The sequence below is a fragment of the Mercenaria mercenaria genome, chromosome 2 (genome assembly GCF_021730395.1).
Source record: "Mercenaria mercenaria strain notata chromosome 2, MADL_Memer_1, whole genome shotgun sequence".
NCBI lineage: Eukaryota > Metazoa > Mollusca > Bivalvia > Venerida > Veneridae > Mercenaria > Mercenaria mercenaria.
The window spans coordinates 59,960,773-59,978,668 of record NC_069362.1 but is presented as its reverse complement, the minus strand read 5'-3'; the positions used below and the strand labels follow the sequence as shown (position 1 = coordinate 59,978,668).

Here is a 17,896-nt window from a genome sequence, read left to right as displayed (position 1 = left end):
CACTATCCTTTAACATCTAAGTGTGACCTTGACCTTTGAGCTACGAATCTGGGTCTTGTGCATGACACGTCGTCTTACTGTGGTACACATTCATGCCAAGTTATTTGAAAATCCATCCATCGATGACAAAGATATGGACCGGACACGCCCATCAATGCACTATCCTTTAACGTCTAAGTGTGACCTTGACCTTTGAGCTACGGACCTGGGTCTTGCGCACTGCACATCGTCTTACTGTGGTACACATTCATGCCAAGTTATTTGAAAATCCATCCATCGATGACAAAGATATGGACCGGACACGCCCATCAATGCACTATCCTTTAACGTCTAAGTGTGACCTTGACCTTTGAGCTACGGACCTGGGTCTTGCGCACTGCACGTCGTCTTACTGTGGTACACATTCATGCCAAGTTATTTGAAAATCCATTCATCGATGACAAAGATATGGAACGGACACGAAAATTGCGGACAGACCGACAGACTGACAGACAGACAGACTGTTCAAAAACTATATGCCTCCCTTCGGGGGCATAAAAAAAAAATTGACAGTGTCCATAGTAACATTTAAAGTACTTTACTGTTTCAAGAAGCATACAGTCTAGTGTTTCTTATAAATATCTAAAACATTTATGACACTGGCAACAGTTGTCATCAAAATGTCCTGGAGTAGCTACAGTTGACTGTTTAAACAAGAGGGTCATGATGGCCCTATATCGCTCACCTGTTATCATTGCACTTGAGGACAAGAAGGTCCTCAGAAAAAATATCTAAGTCCAAAGGACAGGAACAACAAAGAGAAGAAATTTAACCAAAAAGAAAAAAAAATTCTTAAAAGGTACAGATATGTCAAAATACACCTAAAAATTGGAGGTACCATTCATGTTATACCACAGAAAAGTGGTCTCGATTTTTCCCTATGGCCAATAATAAAAAAGTTACTAAAAATAAGCTATTTATAGTAACGTAAAAGGGAAGTAATTAAAAAGAAAATTATTGCAAATGAACAAAAGAAAGATCTGCCAAATAAATCTGTTGACATAAATGAAGTTTCAGATCAGTATCTTCATTAGTTATGGAGAAATACCCATTTTAATTTGAAATAAAGGGAGGTAATTTGACATAAAATCAGTCCATAGTTATCTACCCTGATTGGCTCAGACCAACTAATGACAATACAGTGAAACACCGCTCGCTCGAGCATCGATGACTCGAGCACCCTCTCAAGCAATTCATGTGGTCACGACCGATTTCCTTCTATTTTCTATGTGAAAGTACCATGGCTGGGTCGAGCATCGATAACTCGATTGCTCGAGCATGACACCTGGTCCCTGTGTATTAATTTACTCTTTGTTGCTTCTGGCTAACCCGAGCAGAGGTGTGAAAAATTTTCGCAGCTTCAGCGATCAGAATGTATCAGTTAATTGAAAATTTTCGCACGCTGTGAAAATTGCGTTGTCTATTCCCCGACTATCTTAAATGTTTGTTTGCCGGTATATTTGATCTGATAATGAGATTATTGATGAAAGGTTAAAGAAAAGTTTTATTGATCAATTACTGTTTGCTTTAGATTAAAGCAAGTATGTTATTACTTATTACATCATAGATAACGCTTGTCATACGTTTTTTTAAATGTCACGGGTTTGTTATTATTACGCATCACCGTTTCCTCTGCAAATGGTCTCGATGAGAATTGATACAATAGAACTTCAATTTTTCTTCGTATGTTGGTCAATGTTTGGGTCGCTCGAAACCATGGATAACTCGAGCATTTTACTCATCCCCTTGCGACCTCGAGCGAGCGGTGTTTCACTGTAATGAAATTTCAAATAAGTCCTATAAGTACTTACTGATATAAATCCATTTTGATTATAATCAGGGGAGGTAATCAGATATAAAATAACTCTGGAACCTACGATTGGATCTGATTTGTCATGGAATCCAAGATTTATTGTTTTGAAGATATTTTAGAAGTTTGTATCAAATAAAAGCATAAATGAAGTCTATATATGGCTGCAAATGCCAAAATAGCCAATTTTGGAACTTTAAGGGGCCATAACTCTGGAACCCATGATGGAATCTGGCCAGTTGAAGAAAGGAAGCAAGATCTCGTGGTGATACAAGTTATGTGCAAGTTTGGTTAAAATCAAATCATAAGCAACTATTGTGCAGACAAGGTCAAAATAGCTACTTTTGGCCCTTTCAGGGGCCATAACTCTGAAACCCATTATGGGATCTGGCCGGTTCAATAAAGGAACTGAGATCTTATGACGACACTAGTTTTGTGCAAGTTTGATTAAATTCAAATCATAAATGAAGCTGCTATTGTGCAGACAAGGTCAAAATAGCTAATTCTGACCCTTTCAGGGGCCATAACTCTGGAACCCATAATGGAATCTCACCAGTTCAAAAAAGAAACCAAGATCTTATAGTGATACAAGTTGTGTGCAAGTTTGGTTAAAATAAAATCATAAATGAAGCTGCTATTGTGCAGACAAGGTCAAAATAGCTAATTCTGGCCCTTTCAGGGGCCATAACTCTGGAACCCATAACGAATCTGGCCAGTTCAAGAAAGCAACCAAGATCTTATGGTGATACAAGTTGTGTGCAAGTTTGGTAAAAATCAAATCATAAATAAAGCTGCTATTGCCCAGACAAGGTCAAAATAGCTAATTTTGGCCCTTTCAGGGGCCATAACTCCGGAACCCATAATGGGATCTGGACAGTTCAAGAAAGGAACCGAGATCTTATGGTGATACAAGTTGTGTGCAAGTTTGGTTAAAATAAAATCATAAATGAAACCACTATCGTGCAGACAAGAAATTGTTGACAGACGCACGGACGGACACACGGACGGACGCACGCACGCACCGACTGACAACGGACGAAGGGTGATCAAAAAAGCTCACCTTGTCACAATGTGACAGGTGAGCTAAAAAGCATTCTGTGTTTTTATTGGACATGCACATTTATACTGTGTTCAGCTTTACATGTATACAGGGTGTATTATTTTTATCCAAATGCATAGTACTGTTCATACACATAAACTTGTTGATTTTATGTTTACATAAATAGTATGCAGTATTTGCATGAAATTTGGGTAGGTAAAGTATACCTTAACATTTCTATTTAATTTAAAGTATCATACGTTGAAATTATGCAGTATTCATACTGCTATTGCGAAGTTGTGTTGAGGAGTCATTTTAAATATCTGCACTATCTATAAAGTTTCATACTATCAATGTTTTATTCTAAAATTGATCAAAAGATACATAATTATGTTTTTAAAAGCTGATTCTGGTAATGGTGAAACTATAGGCCTAAAGTCTATAGACTGGTATACTGTGTCTTTTTGGTTTTGTTACAATTTTAATTATAAGTATGAGTTATTTCTTGAATGTTAGTTTTGAAGGTAACAGTGGTTACATTGAACACTGAAAGTCATTAAATAGTTTTGCTTCGGTATCGGTTGTTGAATTTTTGTAAGGAGATCATTTCGGAGTATTGCATTATATAAAGTTGTTCAATAGTTCTTAGTAAGAAGAAGTAATGCTTGAAATTTACTGAGTAGGGCTTTTCCAGTTTTCATTAAGAATTTAGTATGACTCTGTTTGAATATTCATCGCAATAATGTTTTTATCCTTTCATCCTTTTTAGTTAGTGTTAAACATCGAAAAAGACAGTTTGCAAGGCAATTTTACCTATTTTTGAAAGTTCTTTTCATTCCACAACGGCCTAACTCAAAGTTGTATTTTGGAATTAACTTTCAATACTATAATATTCATGCTTTTGAGAAAAGCGCATGTCTCCCACAACTGCCCCTATGAAAAAAATCTAGTTTCTCTAGATGGTTTAGACAAGTGGATCCAATTAGATGGTCTGGATGAGTGGATCCAATCAGTAATTCAAGGGCCATAAATCAAAAGTGCCTGGGCAGATTTGGCTAGTTACCGAACCTGGCTAAGGTCTTGTGGCCAAACACATTCTTTTCAAGTTTGGTGAAGATCAGATGAGAAATGTTCGACTTTGAGAGCGGACAAGAGTAAAAAGGCAGATTTTTCGGTAATTCAAGGGTCGTAACTCCAAAATGCCTGTACCGATTTGGCTAGTTATCAAACTTGGCCGAGGTCTCATGGTCAAACACATTTTGTTCAAGTTTGGTGAAGATCGGATGAGAAATGTTCGACTTAGAGTTGGGACAAGAGTAAAAAGACCGATTTTTCGAAAATTCAAGGGCGGTAACTCCACAATGCCTGGACCGATTTGGCTAGTTATCTAACTTGGCTGAGGTCTCATGGTCAAATACATTTTGCTCAAGTTTGGGGAAGATTAGATGAGAAATGTTTGAATTAGAGTGCAGACAAGAGTAAAATGGCCGATTTTTGGTAATTCAAGGGCCATAACTCCAAGACGCCTGGACTGATTTGGCCAGTTATCAAACTTGGCCGAGGTCTTATGGTCAAACACATTTTCTTTAAGTTTGGTGAAAATCAGACGAGAAATGTTCGACTTAGAGTGCGGACAAGCTTTGTGACAGACACACAGACTGGAGTAAATCAATATGTCTCCCATACCACTGTGTGATGGGAGACAAATTTCCTAAAATTCTATTTTATTAATTCTTTTGAATTTTTTACATAAGTCTGAAGAATACAAACTAAAGAAATTCCGAAATTTTCAATGTTTTTGACCAAATAGTTGCCAAGTTTTTGATACCTAAACTTTCGATTCGCATTTCCCAAAATTGCAAAAATGGCACTTGGTGCATTGTGGAAATAAGGTGACGATGTGATAATGCCAGTAAAGCTCTGAAAGCATCGTCTTATTTTATAAAGCAGCTCAACACAACCAAGAAAGCAGACAGACTTTTCATTGAGCTTAAAAATGCTGACCACCCAATCCGAGATAATCAAACAAGAGGGCCAAGATGCCCCTAGGTCGCTCACCTGAGAAACACACTATAACAAACCATAACAGTGTAAACATGTTTGACCTAGTGATTTCATGGAAAAAAATATTCTGACCAATTATCATTAAAATTGGAGCAAAAATCTTGAGTATAAATAAGTATTTTCTTTGATTTGACCTAGTGACCTAGTTTTTGACCCCAGATTACCCATATTCGAACTTGACCTAGATTTCATCAAGGCAACTATCCTGACAAAATTTCATGAAGATCAGTTGAAAAAAAATTTAGCCTCTATCGCATACACAAGGTTTTTCTTTGATTTGACCTAGTGACCTACTTTTTGATCCAAGATGACCCATAATCAAACTTAATATAGGTTTTATCAAGATAATCATTCTGACCAAAATTCATGAAGATCAATTGAAAAATACAGCCTCTATCGCATACACAAGGTTTTTCTTTGATTTGACCTAGTGACCTACTTTTTGACCCCAGATCACCCATATTCCAATCTGACCTAGATTTCATCAAGGCAATAATTCTGACTTAATTTCAGGAGGATCAATTGGAAAATATAGCCTCTACTGCATACACAATGTTTTTCTTTGATTTGACCTAGTGACCTAATTTTTGACCCCAGATGACCCATTTTCAAATTCGGCCTTGATTTCATTAAGGTTATCATTTTGACTTAATTTCAGGAAGATCAAATGTAAAAAACAGCCTCTATCACATAATAACACGCTTTTTCCTTTGATTTGAGCTAGTGACCTACTTTGTGATCCTAAATGACCCATATTCAAACCTGACCTAGATTTCATCAATGCAATCAGTCTGACCAGAATTCATGAAGATTAATTGAAAAATACAGCCTCTATTGCATACACAAGGTTTTCTTAGATTTGACCTAGTGGCCTAGTTTCTGAACTCGGCCTAGATTTTATCAAGGTAATCATTCTGACCAAAATGCATGAAGATTAATTGAAAAATACCGCTTCTATCGCTTACACAAGGTTTTTCTTTGATTTGACCTAGTGACCTAGTTTTTGACCCCAGATGACCCATTTTCGAAAACGGCCTAGATTTTATCAAGATAATCATTCTGACCAAAATTCATGAAGAATAATTAAAAATACAGCCTCTATCACATACACAAGATTTTTCTTTGATTTGACCTAGTGACCTAGTTTTGACCCAAGATGACCCATTTTCGAACTCGGCCTAGATTTATCAAGGTTATCATTCTGCAAAATTTCATGAAGATCAGCTGAAAAATACAGCCTCTATCGCATACACAAGCTAAATGTTGAAAGACGACAGACAGACAGACAGACAACGGACGCCGAACATCGAGTGATCCGAAAAACTCACCTGAGCATTGCTCAGGTGAGCTAAAAAGACTGCTTCAAATAATATCTACCGGAGTTACAAAAGAATATACATTCATCCAAGTCAAGCCATTCAAAAATTGCTTCAAAATGAGAAGTCACTTGGAACATTAACAGCTAAAATACTAAAACAGCCAAGTCCTGCTTCAACCCCAGCTTTAAAATCAAGGACAAATTCTAATACAAACATCCTAGCGAAGACATCATCAGATGAAGGATATTGTTGCATTTCAGGAACTGCAGCTTCATTTCCATACCAAATATTTTTTGCAGATTGTAACAATGAATCAATTAAAATGGTAGACATCAACAGTCAAGCTATTCAACAACTGAGCCTAGATTCAACTCCCTGGGATATAACCACAACCACCAGAGATGAACTTGCTGTCACATTACCAGGTAAAAGCACAATACAGTTGATACCCTACTCCTCAAACAGACTCTCTAAGAAAAAAAAACTTAAAGTAGATTGACAGTGTTATTGTATCAATTACTGTCAGGGAAAATTTGCAGTAACATCTATATTTCCTGCAAAACTGCAATTCTTGGACTTGAAAGGTACTGTACTAACAACAGTCATAACAAACTCAAATGGTGAAAATATTTTCAGCGTCCCACAATATGTGACCACCAACAGCAATGCTATCTATGTATCTGACTGTGTAATGCATGCAGTTATATGGTTAAACTGGCAAGGAGAAGTAATGGGCAGTTATGGAGGAGTGGGAGCTCCAAAAGGTCTTGCCATGTTAGATGATGGATCATTCTATGTGAGTGATGTACGAAAAGACAAATGTAACATACTCAAAGTAACTGGTGACTGTAAAAAGAGTACAACTGTACTGAAGGATTTAGATTATCCAAGGGCTATTTGCTCGTGTAATGCAACCAAAACAATTTATGTCAGTAACCACAGTGATGACAAAAAAGAAAGAAACTTCATTCAAATCTACAAGATGTTATAACTTAGAGAATTGATTTTATACTAAATTAAATACAGAATCAAAGTGCAAACAACATCAAAATAATGTAAAAGTTATTTTCAGATAGTCTTCATATATTTGTATTCTCATTTAAATTGCACATAAAACAACAAGCTTGAATATGCACCAGACTCAACTACTGAAATAATTTGCAAGCCAGAGTTTTATCCATCTGACTTCACAATGTTATGAAGGTGCACATATAGGCTGGAAATAAATAGAAGCAGTCAATTCATGTTTTTTACCTCCATTTTTTACACATTTAAAAAAATATCCAAACAGTTTTAAACTAGTGTATCATGCAGTGTTCAAAATAGCTACTGATAATATTATTTGCATATTATGTTGCAGAACAATGACTAGGAACTCTTATTTCAAATTATTGATCAGTTTAACAGCTTTACTATCCATTTTGTAGAAACATCAGCATTTTTTAAATATTTCTGACTTTTTCTCAAGTATTCTTTAACTATTACCACATTCAGGGTTGCCACTTAGTTGAGAAAATGAAATTCCCTGACCTTTTCCTGACTAAACCATATTTTTTTTACTGACAAATACTACCACATTCTTTGGCCTCTTCATTTCCCACAGCCCATCCAATCCACCCTTCTATATTTATTTTGTTTCAGATATTACAAACTTTCATCAAAATTCCAAAGTTAACATAAAAACATAATTGATTCAACACATTTAATTTATGTTAATACAAAAATATGTTTAGAAATACTTATAAATACTGCTTGAAGACTGCCATCACCACTGGACATTTTAAAACATCGGCCCAGAATTTCATTTTTCTCTGACTTTTCTAAAATGACAGTCATCAAGATTTCCCTGACAATTCAATGACCTTAAATAAAAATCATTTTCCCTGACTTTTCAAGGTAAGTGACAACCCTGACATTACATTTCTTAAAAGCAGCATGGGCAATGCAAACAAGCTGATACAAACAGAAAACTCCCATTATAATATTTCTTCTTTTTAGCATCACAGTCTGTAACAAGAGCTCGCCAAACACGAAATGCCCCCCCCCCCCCACCCCCCTTGATGCATTCAGTAATTGCACAAGGAACAGAAATTATATGCTCACTGTAACAAAAGTTCTACCATTCTGGTTTAATCTGACCTTGACCTTTAACCTATTAACCTAACAAGAGATTACAGTGATCTTGGCGCCATCCACTGAGCAATTTTTGAATGTTCCAAATTTCAAGACTAGCTCAAGGTCAAAATCAAGGTCAAATTTCATTTGGTCCAAATTTGAAAGCTGTGGCTTGAGAAATGTGAAAACAGGTCACTAGATCAATTTCAAGGTCAAAATTCATTTCGGTAGACAGAACTATGCATGTGCTTCAAACTTGGAGGCTGTAGCTTGAGAATTGTGAAAGTAGGTAATAGGTAAAAATCAATGTCAAATTTCAATTCAGAACACAAAAATATGCATGCTTGTCAAATTTTATTTCAGAACACAAAACTATGCAAGTGGTCCAAATTTGAAGCATGTACCTTCAGAAATGTGAAAGTAGGTCACTAGGTCAATCTCAAGATCAAAGTTCATTTCAGTACACAAAACTATGCTTGTGGTTCAAATATGAAGGCTGTAGCTTGAGAAATGTGAAAGTAGGTCACTAGGTCAAAATCAAGGTCAAATTTTATTTTTGAACAAAAAAACTATGCATGTGGTCCAAATTTGAAGCCTCTATCTTCAAAGATGTGAAAGTAGGTCACTAGGTCAATAACAAGGTCAAAGTTTTTTTTGGTACACAAACCTATGCATGTGGTCCAAACTTGAAGGCTGTAGCTACAGAAATGTGAAAGTAGGTCACTAGGTCAAGATCAAGGTCAACTCATGTCAAGGTTCATCTTGCCATTCAAAACTATACATGTGGTCCAACTTTGAATGATGTAAGTTATGAACATGAAGATTCTAAGATTTTCTCTATATAAGTCTATATGAACCATATGACCCCTGGGGCGGAGCCATATTTGACCCTAAAGGGATAATTTGAACAAACTTGGTAGAGAACCACTAAATGATGCTAAATTACAAAATATCAAAGCCATAGTCTTTGTGGTTTGGACAAGAAGATTTTCAAAGTTTTTCCCTATATAAGTCTATGTAAACCATGTGACCCCCAGGGCGGAGCCATATTTGACCCTTGGGGAATAATTTGAACAATCTTATTAGATGACCACTAGATGATGTCATATACATAATATCAAAGCCCTAGGCCCTGTGGTTTTGGACAAGAGGTTTTTCAAAGTGTTTTCCTATGTAAGTCTATATAAACCATGTGACCCCCAAGGTGGGGCGATATTTGACCCCAGGGGAATAATCTGAACAATCTTAGTAGAGGACCACTAGATTTTGCTACAAACCAAATATCAAAGCCCTAGGCCCTAAGGTTTTGGACAAGAAGATCAGAAACCGTTTTAACTGTTCCTGGCCAATGTGACCTTGACCTTTGATCTAATAACCTCAAAATCAATAGGGGTCATCTGCTGGTCATGGCTAACCTAACTATCTACTTTCCTGACATTAGACCCAAGCGTTCTTGAGTTACTGCCTGGAAACCATTTTACTGTTCCTGGTCAATGTGACCTTGACCTTTGACATACTGACCTCAAAATCAATAGAGGTCATCTGCTGGTCATGACCAACCTCCCTATCAACTTCCATGACCCTAGGCCTAAGCATTCTTGAGTTATCATCCAGAAACCGTTTTAATGTTCAGGGTCACTGTGACCTTGACCTTTGACATACTGACCTCAAAATCAATAGGGTCATCTGCTGGTCATTACCAACCTCCCTATCAACTTTCATGATCCTAGGCCCAAGTGTGTTCTTGAGTTATCATCAGGAAACCGTTTAACTGTTCAGGGTCACTGTGACCTTGACCTTTGACATACAGACCTCAAAATCAATAGGAGTCATCTGCTGGTGATGACCAACCCCCCTATCAACTTTAATGATCCTAGGCCCAAGCATTCTTGAGTTATCATCCGGAAACGGATTGGTCTACATTTCGACCGACCGACCGACAGACATCTGCAAAACAATATATCCCTCCATCTTCGAAGGGGGGCATAATAATTATGACTGGTCAAACTTTCTGCAAAAACAAGTTTAACAAGAAACACTGCAGTGCCATGAAGCAAGGACGTTTGAAGAAAACATTTTTCTATTTTAGTAACAGCGACCTTGATCCAAGTAACTATAAAACAATCCCAACCTTTGTCTTAATAAAATCTATTGATGTGCCAAGATTGATGAAAATAGGTCTATCAAAACTAAGTTGGAACCATTTTCTATTTTTAGAGACAATGACCTTGACCCAAGAGACCAAAAATACAATCCAAATTCATGTCTTGATAAAAGCTCTCTAAACACAAAATGTACCTAAACTAAAGATATTGAGTGGAAACCATTTTTCTATTTTTAGTAAAAGTGATCCCAAATACAAAACAGTCAGTACTTCACACAAGCTAGCTATGCACCAAGTTTGGTGACAGTAAGTCAATCCTTACTTAACTTATAAACCAGCAAGAGCTGTCTGATGACAGCGCACTTGACTATTCAAAGGCTTGTCAATAAATGGGTTTTATAATAGTACTGTTACAACCGTGTCACAATAAGGGTCCAAATTATAAAACCTGCTGTAATTTACAAGTACTTACCATGGCAGAATTTTGTATGCAGTATTTACACATTAAGTACAAAAGTGGGCCGGTGGTCTAGTGGTAACAGGCACTGGAAATTTCTGAGATGCTCTTGAGAGTCTCCCACCTGACTAAAAGGCCTGTACATTGGGCACGTTAATGAATCAGACTGCCTATTCGCAAAGAGCTAGGCTAAGTTAGCTGTACAAGTCTGTATCTAAAAAGGATTTCTCTCTATCTGTTCTGAGGGCTTTATTTCTCTCTGTCCCTCTGGTCAGATCGCTCTGTGTCTGTACTAGTAGAGGTTGAATTTCGCGCCCTGTGTGGCTGTGTTTGCTATGTTAAGCGCCTTTGAAAAGGGCACTATATAAATCTGGTATAATAATAATACTGGTAGTTCTGTTAAAATACAATTCCTAGATAGGCAACCTTATACACTGACCCTTAACATCTCAATCCAATAGTCCTAGTACTTAGAAAGATTTTAAGTTTCATGGAAAACTTCAGTATGAACTAAATAGACAAAAAGGGTATAATTCTGTTAAATTATAATTCAGAGTTATTAGACTTGGCTCAGTGACCATATGCAAAGACCCCAAGACAAGTGTGAAGTTACAATACAAAAGCCCCTAAGTGTTTATAACAGCAGAAAATTGTACAATGCATTAACACAATTTTCTAAGTTAAAGACTTCTAGGACCTGAACCTGTGACTATTTTAACTGACTCTTAAGACATGTGTGAAGTTTGAATCCAATGTGAGATAGTTATCATTATGAATAATTTTAATCAAATTTATAAGTTATAAAGGGGCATAACTCTGAAAATATTGCTGACAGAGTAATATCCCTTGTCATATGTCCGCACATTGTCACTATAAGCAAGTATTTAATTTCAGTTGTATATCTTTGATAGTGTTCAAGATATTTTACTTCATCTAAAAGTTTAACCAAAAATTTTTAGGTTAAAAAGGGCATAACTCTGAAAATATTGCTGACAGAGTAATGCCCCTTGTCATACATGCGCACACTGTCATTATATGCAAGTATTCTAAGTGTCAGTTGGATATCTTTGATAGTGTTCAAGATATTTGACATTATAATAAACTTTAACCAATGCCGTGTCCATTATAGCCTGTGAAGCTGTCAATATTTGTGCTTTGTCAGAAAAAATCATACCTAATATCTATGCATTAGAGATCCCACTTAATTTGCCCTAATTAGTGCTAATTGGCATTCACTGAGTTTCTGATGGGGAGTTTCCATGTCACCATTGATTTTCCATTTTCTATAATTTGCCTAATTAACATGTGACCATATCTTACACTTGTTTGAAATGAAAACGCGGCATTATATATTATACCAGATTTATATAGCGCCCTTTTCATGATCAATTTCACGTTCAAAGGCGCTTTACATAGTTCAAATGCAACCACACAGGGCGCATAATTCATCCTCTACTAGTACAGACACAAAGTGATCTGACCAGAGGGAAGAGTGAGACAAAGCCCCCACGACAGAGAGATCAGAAATCAGATACAGGCTTGTCCGGCTAACTTAGCCTAGCTCGTTTCGAATAGACAGCCTGGTTCTTTAACGTGCCCAGTGTATAGCACTGATACATGCAAGGATTGCATGGGTTCCTTACCAGTACACCTCTAGTTGGGTGGGAAACACTGAAAAGCGTTTCTGAAAATTCCCGAGTAGCTGCCGGGGATCGAACCCCCGACCTCAGGATTGGAAGGCCAGTGTGCAAACCACTGAGCTACCCGTCCACCCATTATGCTGCCGAAAATTCAGCAATTTTCTTAGATCACTTGGTCTGCATTTATGTAACATCTTATTAAAATAGCTATGACGCAAATTTATGTTTATACTAACATATTTAAAAGTGGATACAATCTGCTGAAAAAGCTATGGGAGTTACAAACCAGTGTTTGTCTATGGCCTGGAAATGTTTTGAAACCTTCGGAAGTACATGATTCCAACCTGTCTTTTCTGTGAGAATTCCGTTTCTATTTTTAGCCATGGATTACTGCTTTCAGAAGTTATTGTTCTTTTTCAAACATCCACATATTTTGGGTGAAATAAAGGTGGCACTGCAATCGGAAAACGGGTTTCCCCAGGCTGTCAATTTGCAGGTAGAAAAAGTCAGAAATTGTCAGACTGGATTTCCAGGCTACCGTCGCCAGAGTGAGTAGATATAGTTCTCAATATTCAATAGTCAAGCTAAAAACTGTTCTAATATTACCTGTCTAAAAGTGTATTTGAAGAGTAAAGCCAGGAATTCTATGACAGGAAATTGTGTGCTCGACTCAAATCTCCGTAGATGTATACTAACAAACAACCTCAAAAAGTCAGTGAACTTCTCTACATAACTGAAAAAATTGTTTAATAGCATTTCACTAAGACTGCACAAATGAATAAAAATAAATCATTGCAAAATTCTCTACAGTTGTTTTTACCTAAACTTGTTTTTACTAATAAACAAGAGCACCGCCTTGCGGGTGCTGACGCTCATCTGATTTTTTTTGTATAATAGAAATATTGTCCTACCCATGATTTTCTAAGTCTAAAAAGGGCCATCATTCTTGCAAAAAGCAGGATAGAGTTATGTTTCTTGATGTACAGTGTCCACTTATGATTGTGAAAAACTGTTGCAAGTTTTAAAGCAATAGCTTTGATAGTTTATGAGAAAAGTTGCCTTAAACATAATACTCAACCAAGAAAATGATTTTCTAAGTCCAAAAGGGACAATAATTATTGCAAAAAGCAGGATGGAGTTATGTTGCTTGCTGTACAGGGTCAGCTTATGATGGTGAACAAGTGTTACAAGTTTCAAAGCAATAGCTTTGATAGTTTAAGAGAAAAAGTTGACCTAAACATAAAACTTAACCAAGAATTCTGATATTTTCTAAGTCCAAAAGGGGCCATAAATCTTGCAAAAAGCAGGATGGAGTTATGTTTCTTGCTGTACAGGGTCAGCTTATGATGGTGAACAAGTGTTGCAAGTTTTAAAGCAATAGCTTTGATAGTTTAGGATAAAAGCTGACATAAACATAAAACTTAACCAAGAAAACTGATTTTCTAAGTCCAAAAGGGGCAATTATTCTTGCAAAAAGCAAGATGGAGTTATGTTTCTTGATGTACAGGGTCTGCTAATGATGGTGAACAAGTGTTCCAAGTTTCAAAGCAATAGCTTTGATAGTTTAGGAGAAAAGTTGACCTAAACATAAAACTTAACCAAGAAATCTGATATTTTCTAAGTACAAAAGGGGCCATAAATCTTGCAAAAAGCAAGATGGAGTTATGTTTCTTGCTATACAGGGTCAGCTTATGATGGTGAACAAGTCTTCCAAGTTTCAAAGCAATAGCTTTGATAGTTTAGGAGAAAAGCTGACCTAAACATAAAACTTAACCAGGCAACGCCGACGCCGACGCCGACAACCGCTCAAGTGATGACAATAACTCATCATTTTTTTTTCAAAAAATCAGATGAGCTAAAAATATCTGATACTATTTTGATAACATCAGATGACTATATTATGTTACCAAATACCTGCAGAACAACTCATAACTCTATAAAATTAACTTGGTTTCTTACTTGCTCCCATCATCTGGAAACAGAGTTTTACTTATGACAGAAGATGAAGAATTTATTTCAAGGTTCATTAAATGTACATGTTGCTAAAAATAAGTTGTATACATACTTTTCATCAAGTTCTGTCAGTCTATTTCCACTAGAACATGTACTACTATCCTTGGTCAGTTTCTGTAACAGGTAAAATGTTTGTTGGAACATCTGTAATAAGTAGTCCTCAAACTCTGCTGGTACACAGTTCTTAGATAACAGTTCATTGATACAGTTCATTGCAAGTATACCAAGATGACACGATGTGGAGCTGAAACTGGCACCGGAATTCATGGTACGTCCTCCCTGGGTTTCACACCCAAAACCAGCAAAGTGGAAGATGGTGCTAAGAAGAGAAGGGGTGATGAAGGATGACAGAGGGATCCAACTGAAGTAGTGAGAAAGGCAGTTCAGAGTGAGGGCACACAGTTCCTGGGTTCCAAAGTCCAATGGTGGCAGGGCTTCCATCTGTACATGGCTTCCAGGTGACTTGAACATGTCATTCATAAAAGAATCTGAAATACATTTATAAACCGGTTACTGTGTGAATAAATGGCTATACTCCATTGTTAATTCTGGTGAAGTTAAATGAAGTTTATTTTGATCAGATAGTAAAACGAAACACACTTACCAGACTTGAGTGGTGAATCAGTGAACAGTAGAACTGACTGTTGTTTCCTGCCCCCTGATTCCCCATGGGTAGGGGATGGAGGTGGTGTGGCCATCACAAGGTGACGATGCCTTTCCAGGGCCATATCCAATACATCTATTAAAATATACACATAAAAAGTCAAAGTGCTTTGTTGGTACATTTATTTCTACAGACTGAAGAAGTAAAATTACAGTTATATTACCTCCCTATCAAGTAAAAGATTGTGGAGATCTTGGTCAAACTTCCATATCAGGTGAGAGACTGTCAAGTTCTTGGTCAAACTTCAATATCAGGTAAAGGATTGAAGAGATCTTTGTCAAATTTCAATATTAGGTAACAAATTGTAGAGTTTCTGGCCAAATTCCCAATTAATTAAGAGATTGTGGAGATATTGGTCAAACTTCCTTATCAAGTAAAAACTGTCAAGTTCTTGGTCAAACTTCCCAAATCAGGTAAAAGATTGTGGAGATCTTGGTCAAACTTTCCTAACAAGTAAAAGACTTTGGAGATCCTGCACAAGCTTTTCTATCAGGTAAGAGATTGTGGTGACCTTGGTCAAACTTACCTACAGATCAGATTTTGGTCAAACTTCCCTATCAGGTAAATGATTGTGGAGGCCTTAGTCAAACTTCTTTATCTGGTGAATGATAGTGGAGATTTTTGTCAAATTTCAAAACCAAGTAAACGTTTGTGGAGCTCTTGGTCAAACGTTGCTATGACCAGGATTTATAAGTACAATATGTAGCTTCTGGTTAAATGTACTGATTTGCCCAAACAGCAAATTTAAGCAATATTTTGTATCCCTGAACATGCCAGCTTATTAACCATGATTAGCATTATGCATCAAATAAAGTATAATTACATCATATCAACATGTATCACAACTGTTATCACTAGTAAGAAAGTTCAGTCAATTTTAATCATCATCAGGAATTTGAAAGTATAAATCAATTGACAATAGTACTGTATGAAAACGAGGGTCATGATGACCCTGATCGCTCACCTGAGTAATATGAGCTACATGTTTCAAATGTCAAACTGATGCTATAATACAGTACAATCGCGATCATACGAAAAGTCAAGGGACCGGCCTTCTTTCCGTAATATCACATTTTCGTTCAAGCGTAGCATAGGAAATTTCGCTATACAGCACCTTAATATCTACACGTCGTAACCCGTGATATTTAAACATGTGGTTTTCATATCGGAGTACATGTATACCAATTTTATATGTACATCTGTGTTTACTACAAATCTTATTCGAATCTGAACTCAGATGGTATCTAGAATGTAAAACGGGTTCTTGTTTTTTTGTGTTTTTTTTGCACTTTTTATTCACTGTACATAAAACATATACATGGTACATTGTTGCACGAGAACAAAAATCACAGTTGCATATTCCGATAACCTCAGCTACCCTTTACTGTTTCAGAATAATAAAACGACAATATACAGATGATCAGAACTTAAAATATTTTTTTTATTTTCTTTATGCAGTGATTGTTTGAGACGTATAGATATCGAAACAAGTGTGACTGGTATACCATCCGATCTGATAGTTATAGGAGAAAAAATTAACCACTAAGGCCAAAAAAAAAAATATGTATGTTTCCTGTGACATGCCAGAAAAAAATAGGGTAGGTAGGTCGATCTTTTCTTTTTTCTTTTTTTTTTTTTTTTAGGATAGAGCAGAATACGCATCTTCACAGTAGTAAAATTCCCTTATCTTTGTTTTTGCCTATTGTCTTATCAATACATATATGTCTGTACTAGATGGTAGATGCTATACACTTTAAATACACCACTTTTTATGTACCCTTTGGCTTTTAGTCAGATTATTAAATATATGCCGTCAGAATATTTTGACAGATGCACCTTTGGTTTAAGCCTAGCTAAGAATCATGATTTTTTATGTCAAGTTTAAGGCAGGGGTGTAAATTTTTTTCCACACCACTCGCCCTGCAAGACTAGTAGCCACTAAAATCTACTCGCCCTTAGTGAACAGTCACTTGCCCTTATAATTGACATGTTTAATATTGTCACTTTTATGAAAGGAGTATTATACATACCCCAAAGGCAGATCCATATTTGACCCTAGGGGGATAATTTGTACAATCTTGGTAGAGGACCACTAGATGAATGCTACATACCAAATATCAAAGCCCTAGGCCATGTGGTTTTGGACAAGTTTTTCCTTTCTGTTGTACAATAAGTAAATTTCAAATGTAACACTCAGTAGACAAATACTATTCTCTTGTACACTACATTTCCTTTTTAAGGAGGCATATTTGTTCTTCTTAAATTTCCTTTTTACAGCAGACATTTTTATTTTTCTTTCCTCTATTTTTGTCAGCAGCACCAGCCAGTTGCTCTCCAAAATAACTGCAGCGATAGTAATAATAATTAAAGTCTATCCCCTACCGTATTTTCCTAAAGTGTTAGGACAGCATAAAATATTTAGTTATTTTCATTTTCTCAAGACTTATTTCCTGAAAAATAATTATTTTGAAACGTGTCCCAATAATATGGACATAATAAACATCATCCACACACCCGTTGTGAAAGCGAAAAAACAAGAGCTGTCGGAGGACAGCAACCCTCGACTATTCAACAGCCTTGTCTACTGAATGAATACGAAAGTCGAAAAAGGGGCATAATTTAAAAAAAGCAA

At 36.4% G+C, this 17,896-nt stretch overlaps 1 protein-coding gene across 1 annotated transcript in view; it reads right to left on the bottom strand.

The window, feature by feature from the left end:
• LOC123564058 (exportin-6-like) overlaps window positions 1-17,896 on the bottom strand; it is a 73,536-nt gene that overhangs the window by 39,236 nt on the left and 16,404 nt on the right. Inside the window, exons 6-8 of the mRNA XM_045357323.2 lie at window positions 15,205-15,339; window positions 14,653-15,088; window positions 13,194-13,320 (exon numbers count right to left, since the gene is read on the bottom strand). Of these exons, the coding sequence (XP_045213258.2) occupies window positions 13,194-13,320; window positions 14,653-15,088; window positions 15,205-15,339 (698 nt within the window). The remainder of the gene's footprint in view (window positions 1-13,193; window positions 13,321-14,652; window positions 15,089-15,204; window positions 15,340-17,896) is intronic.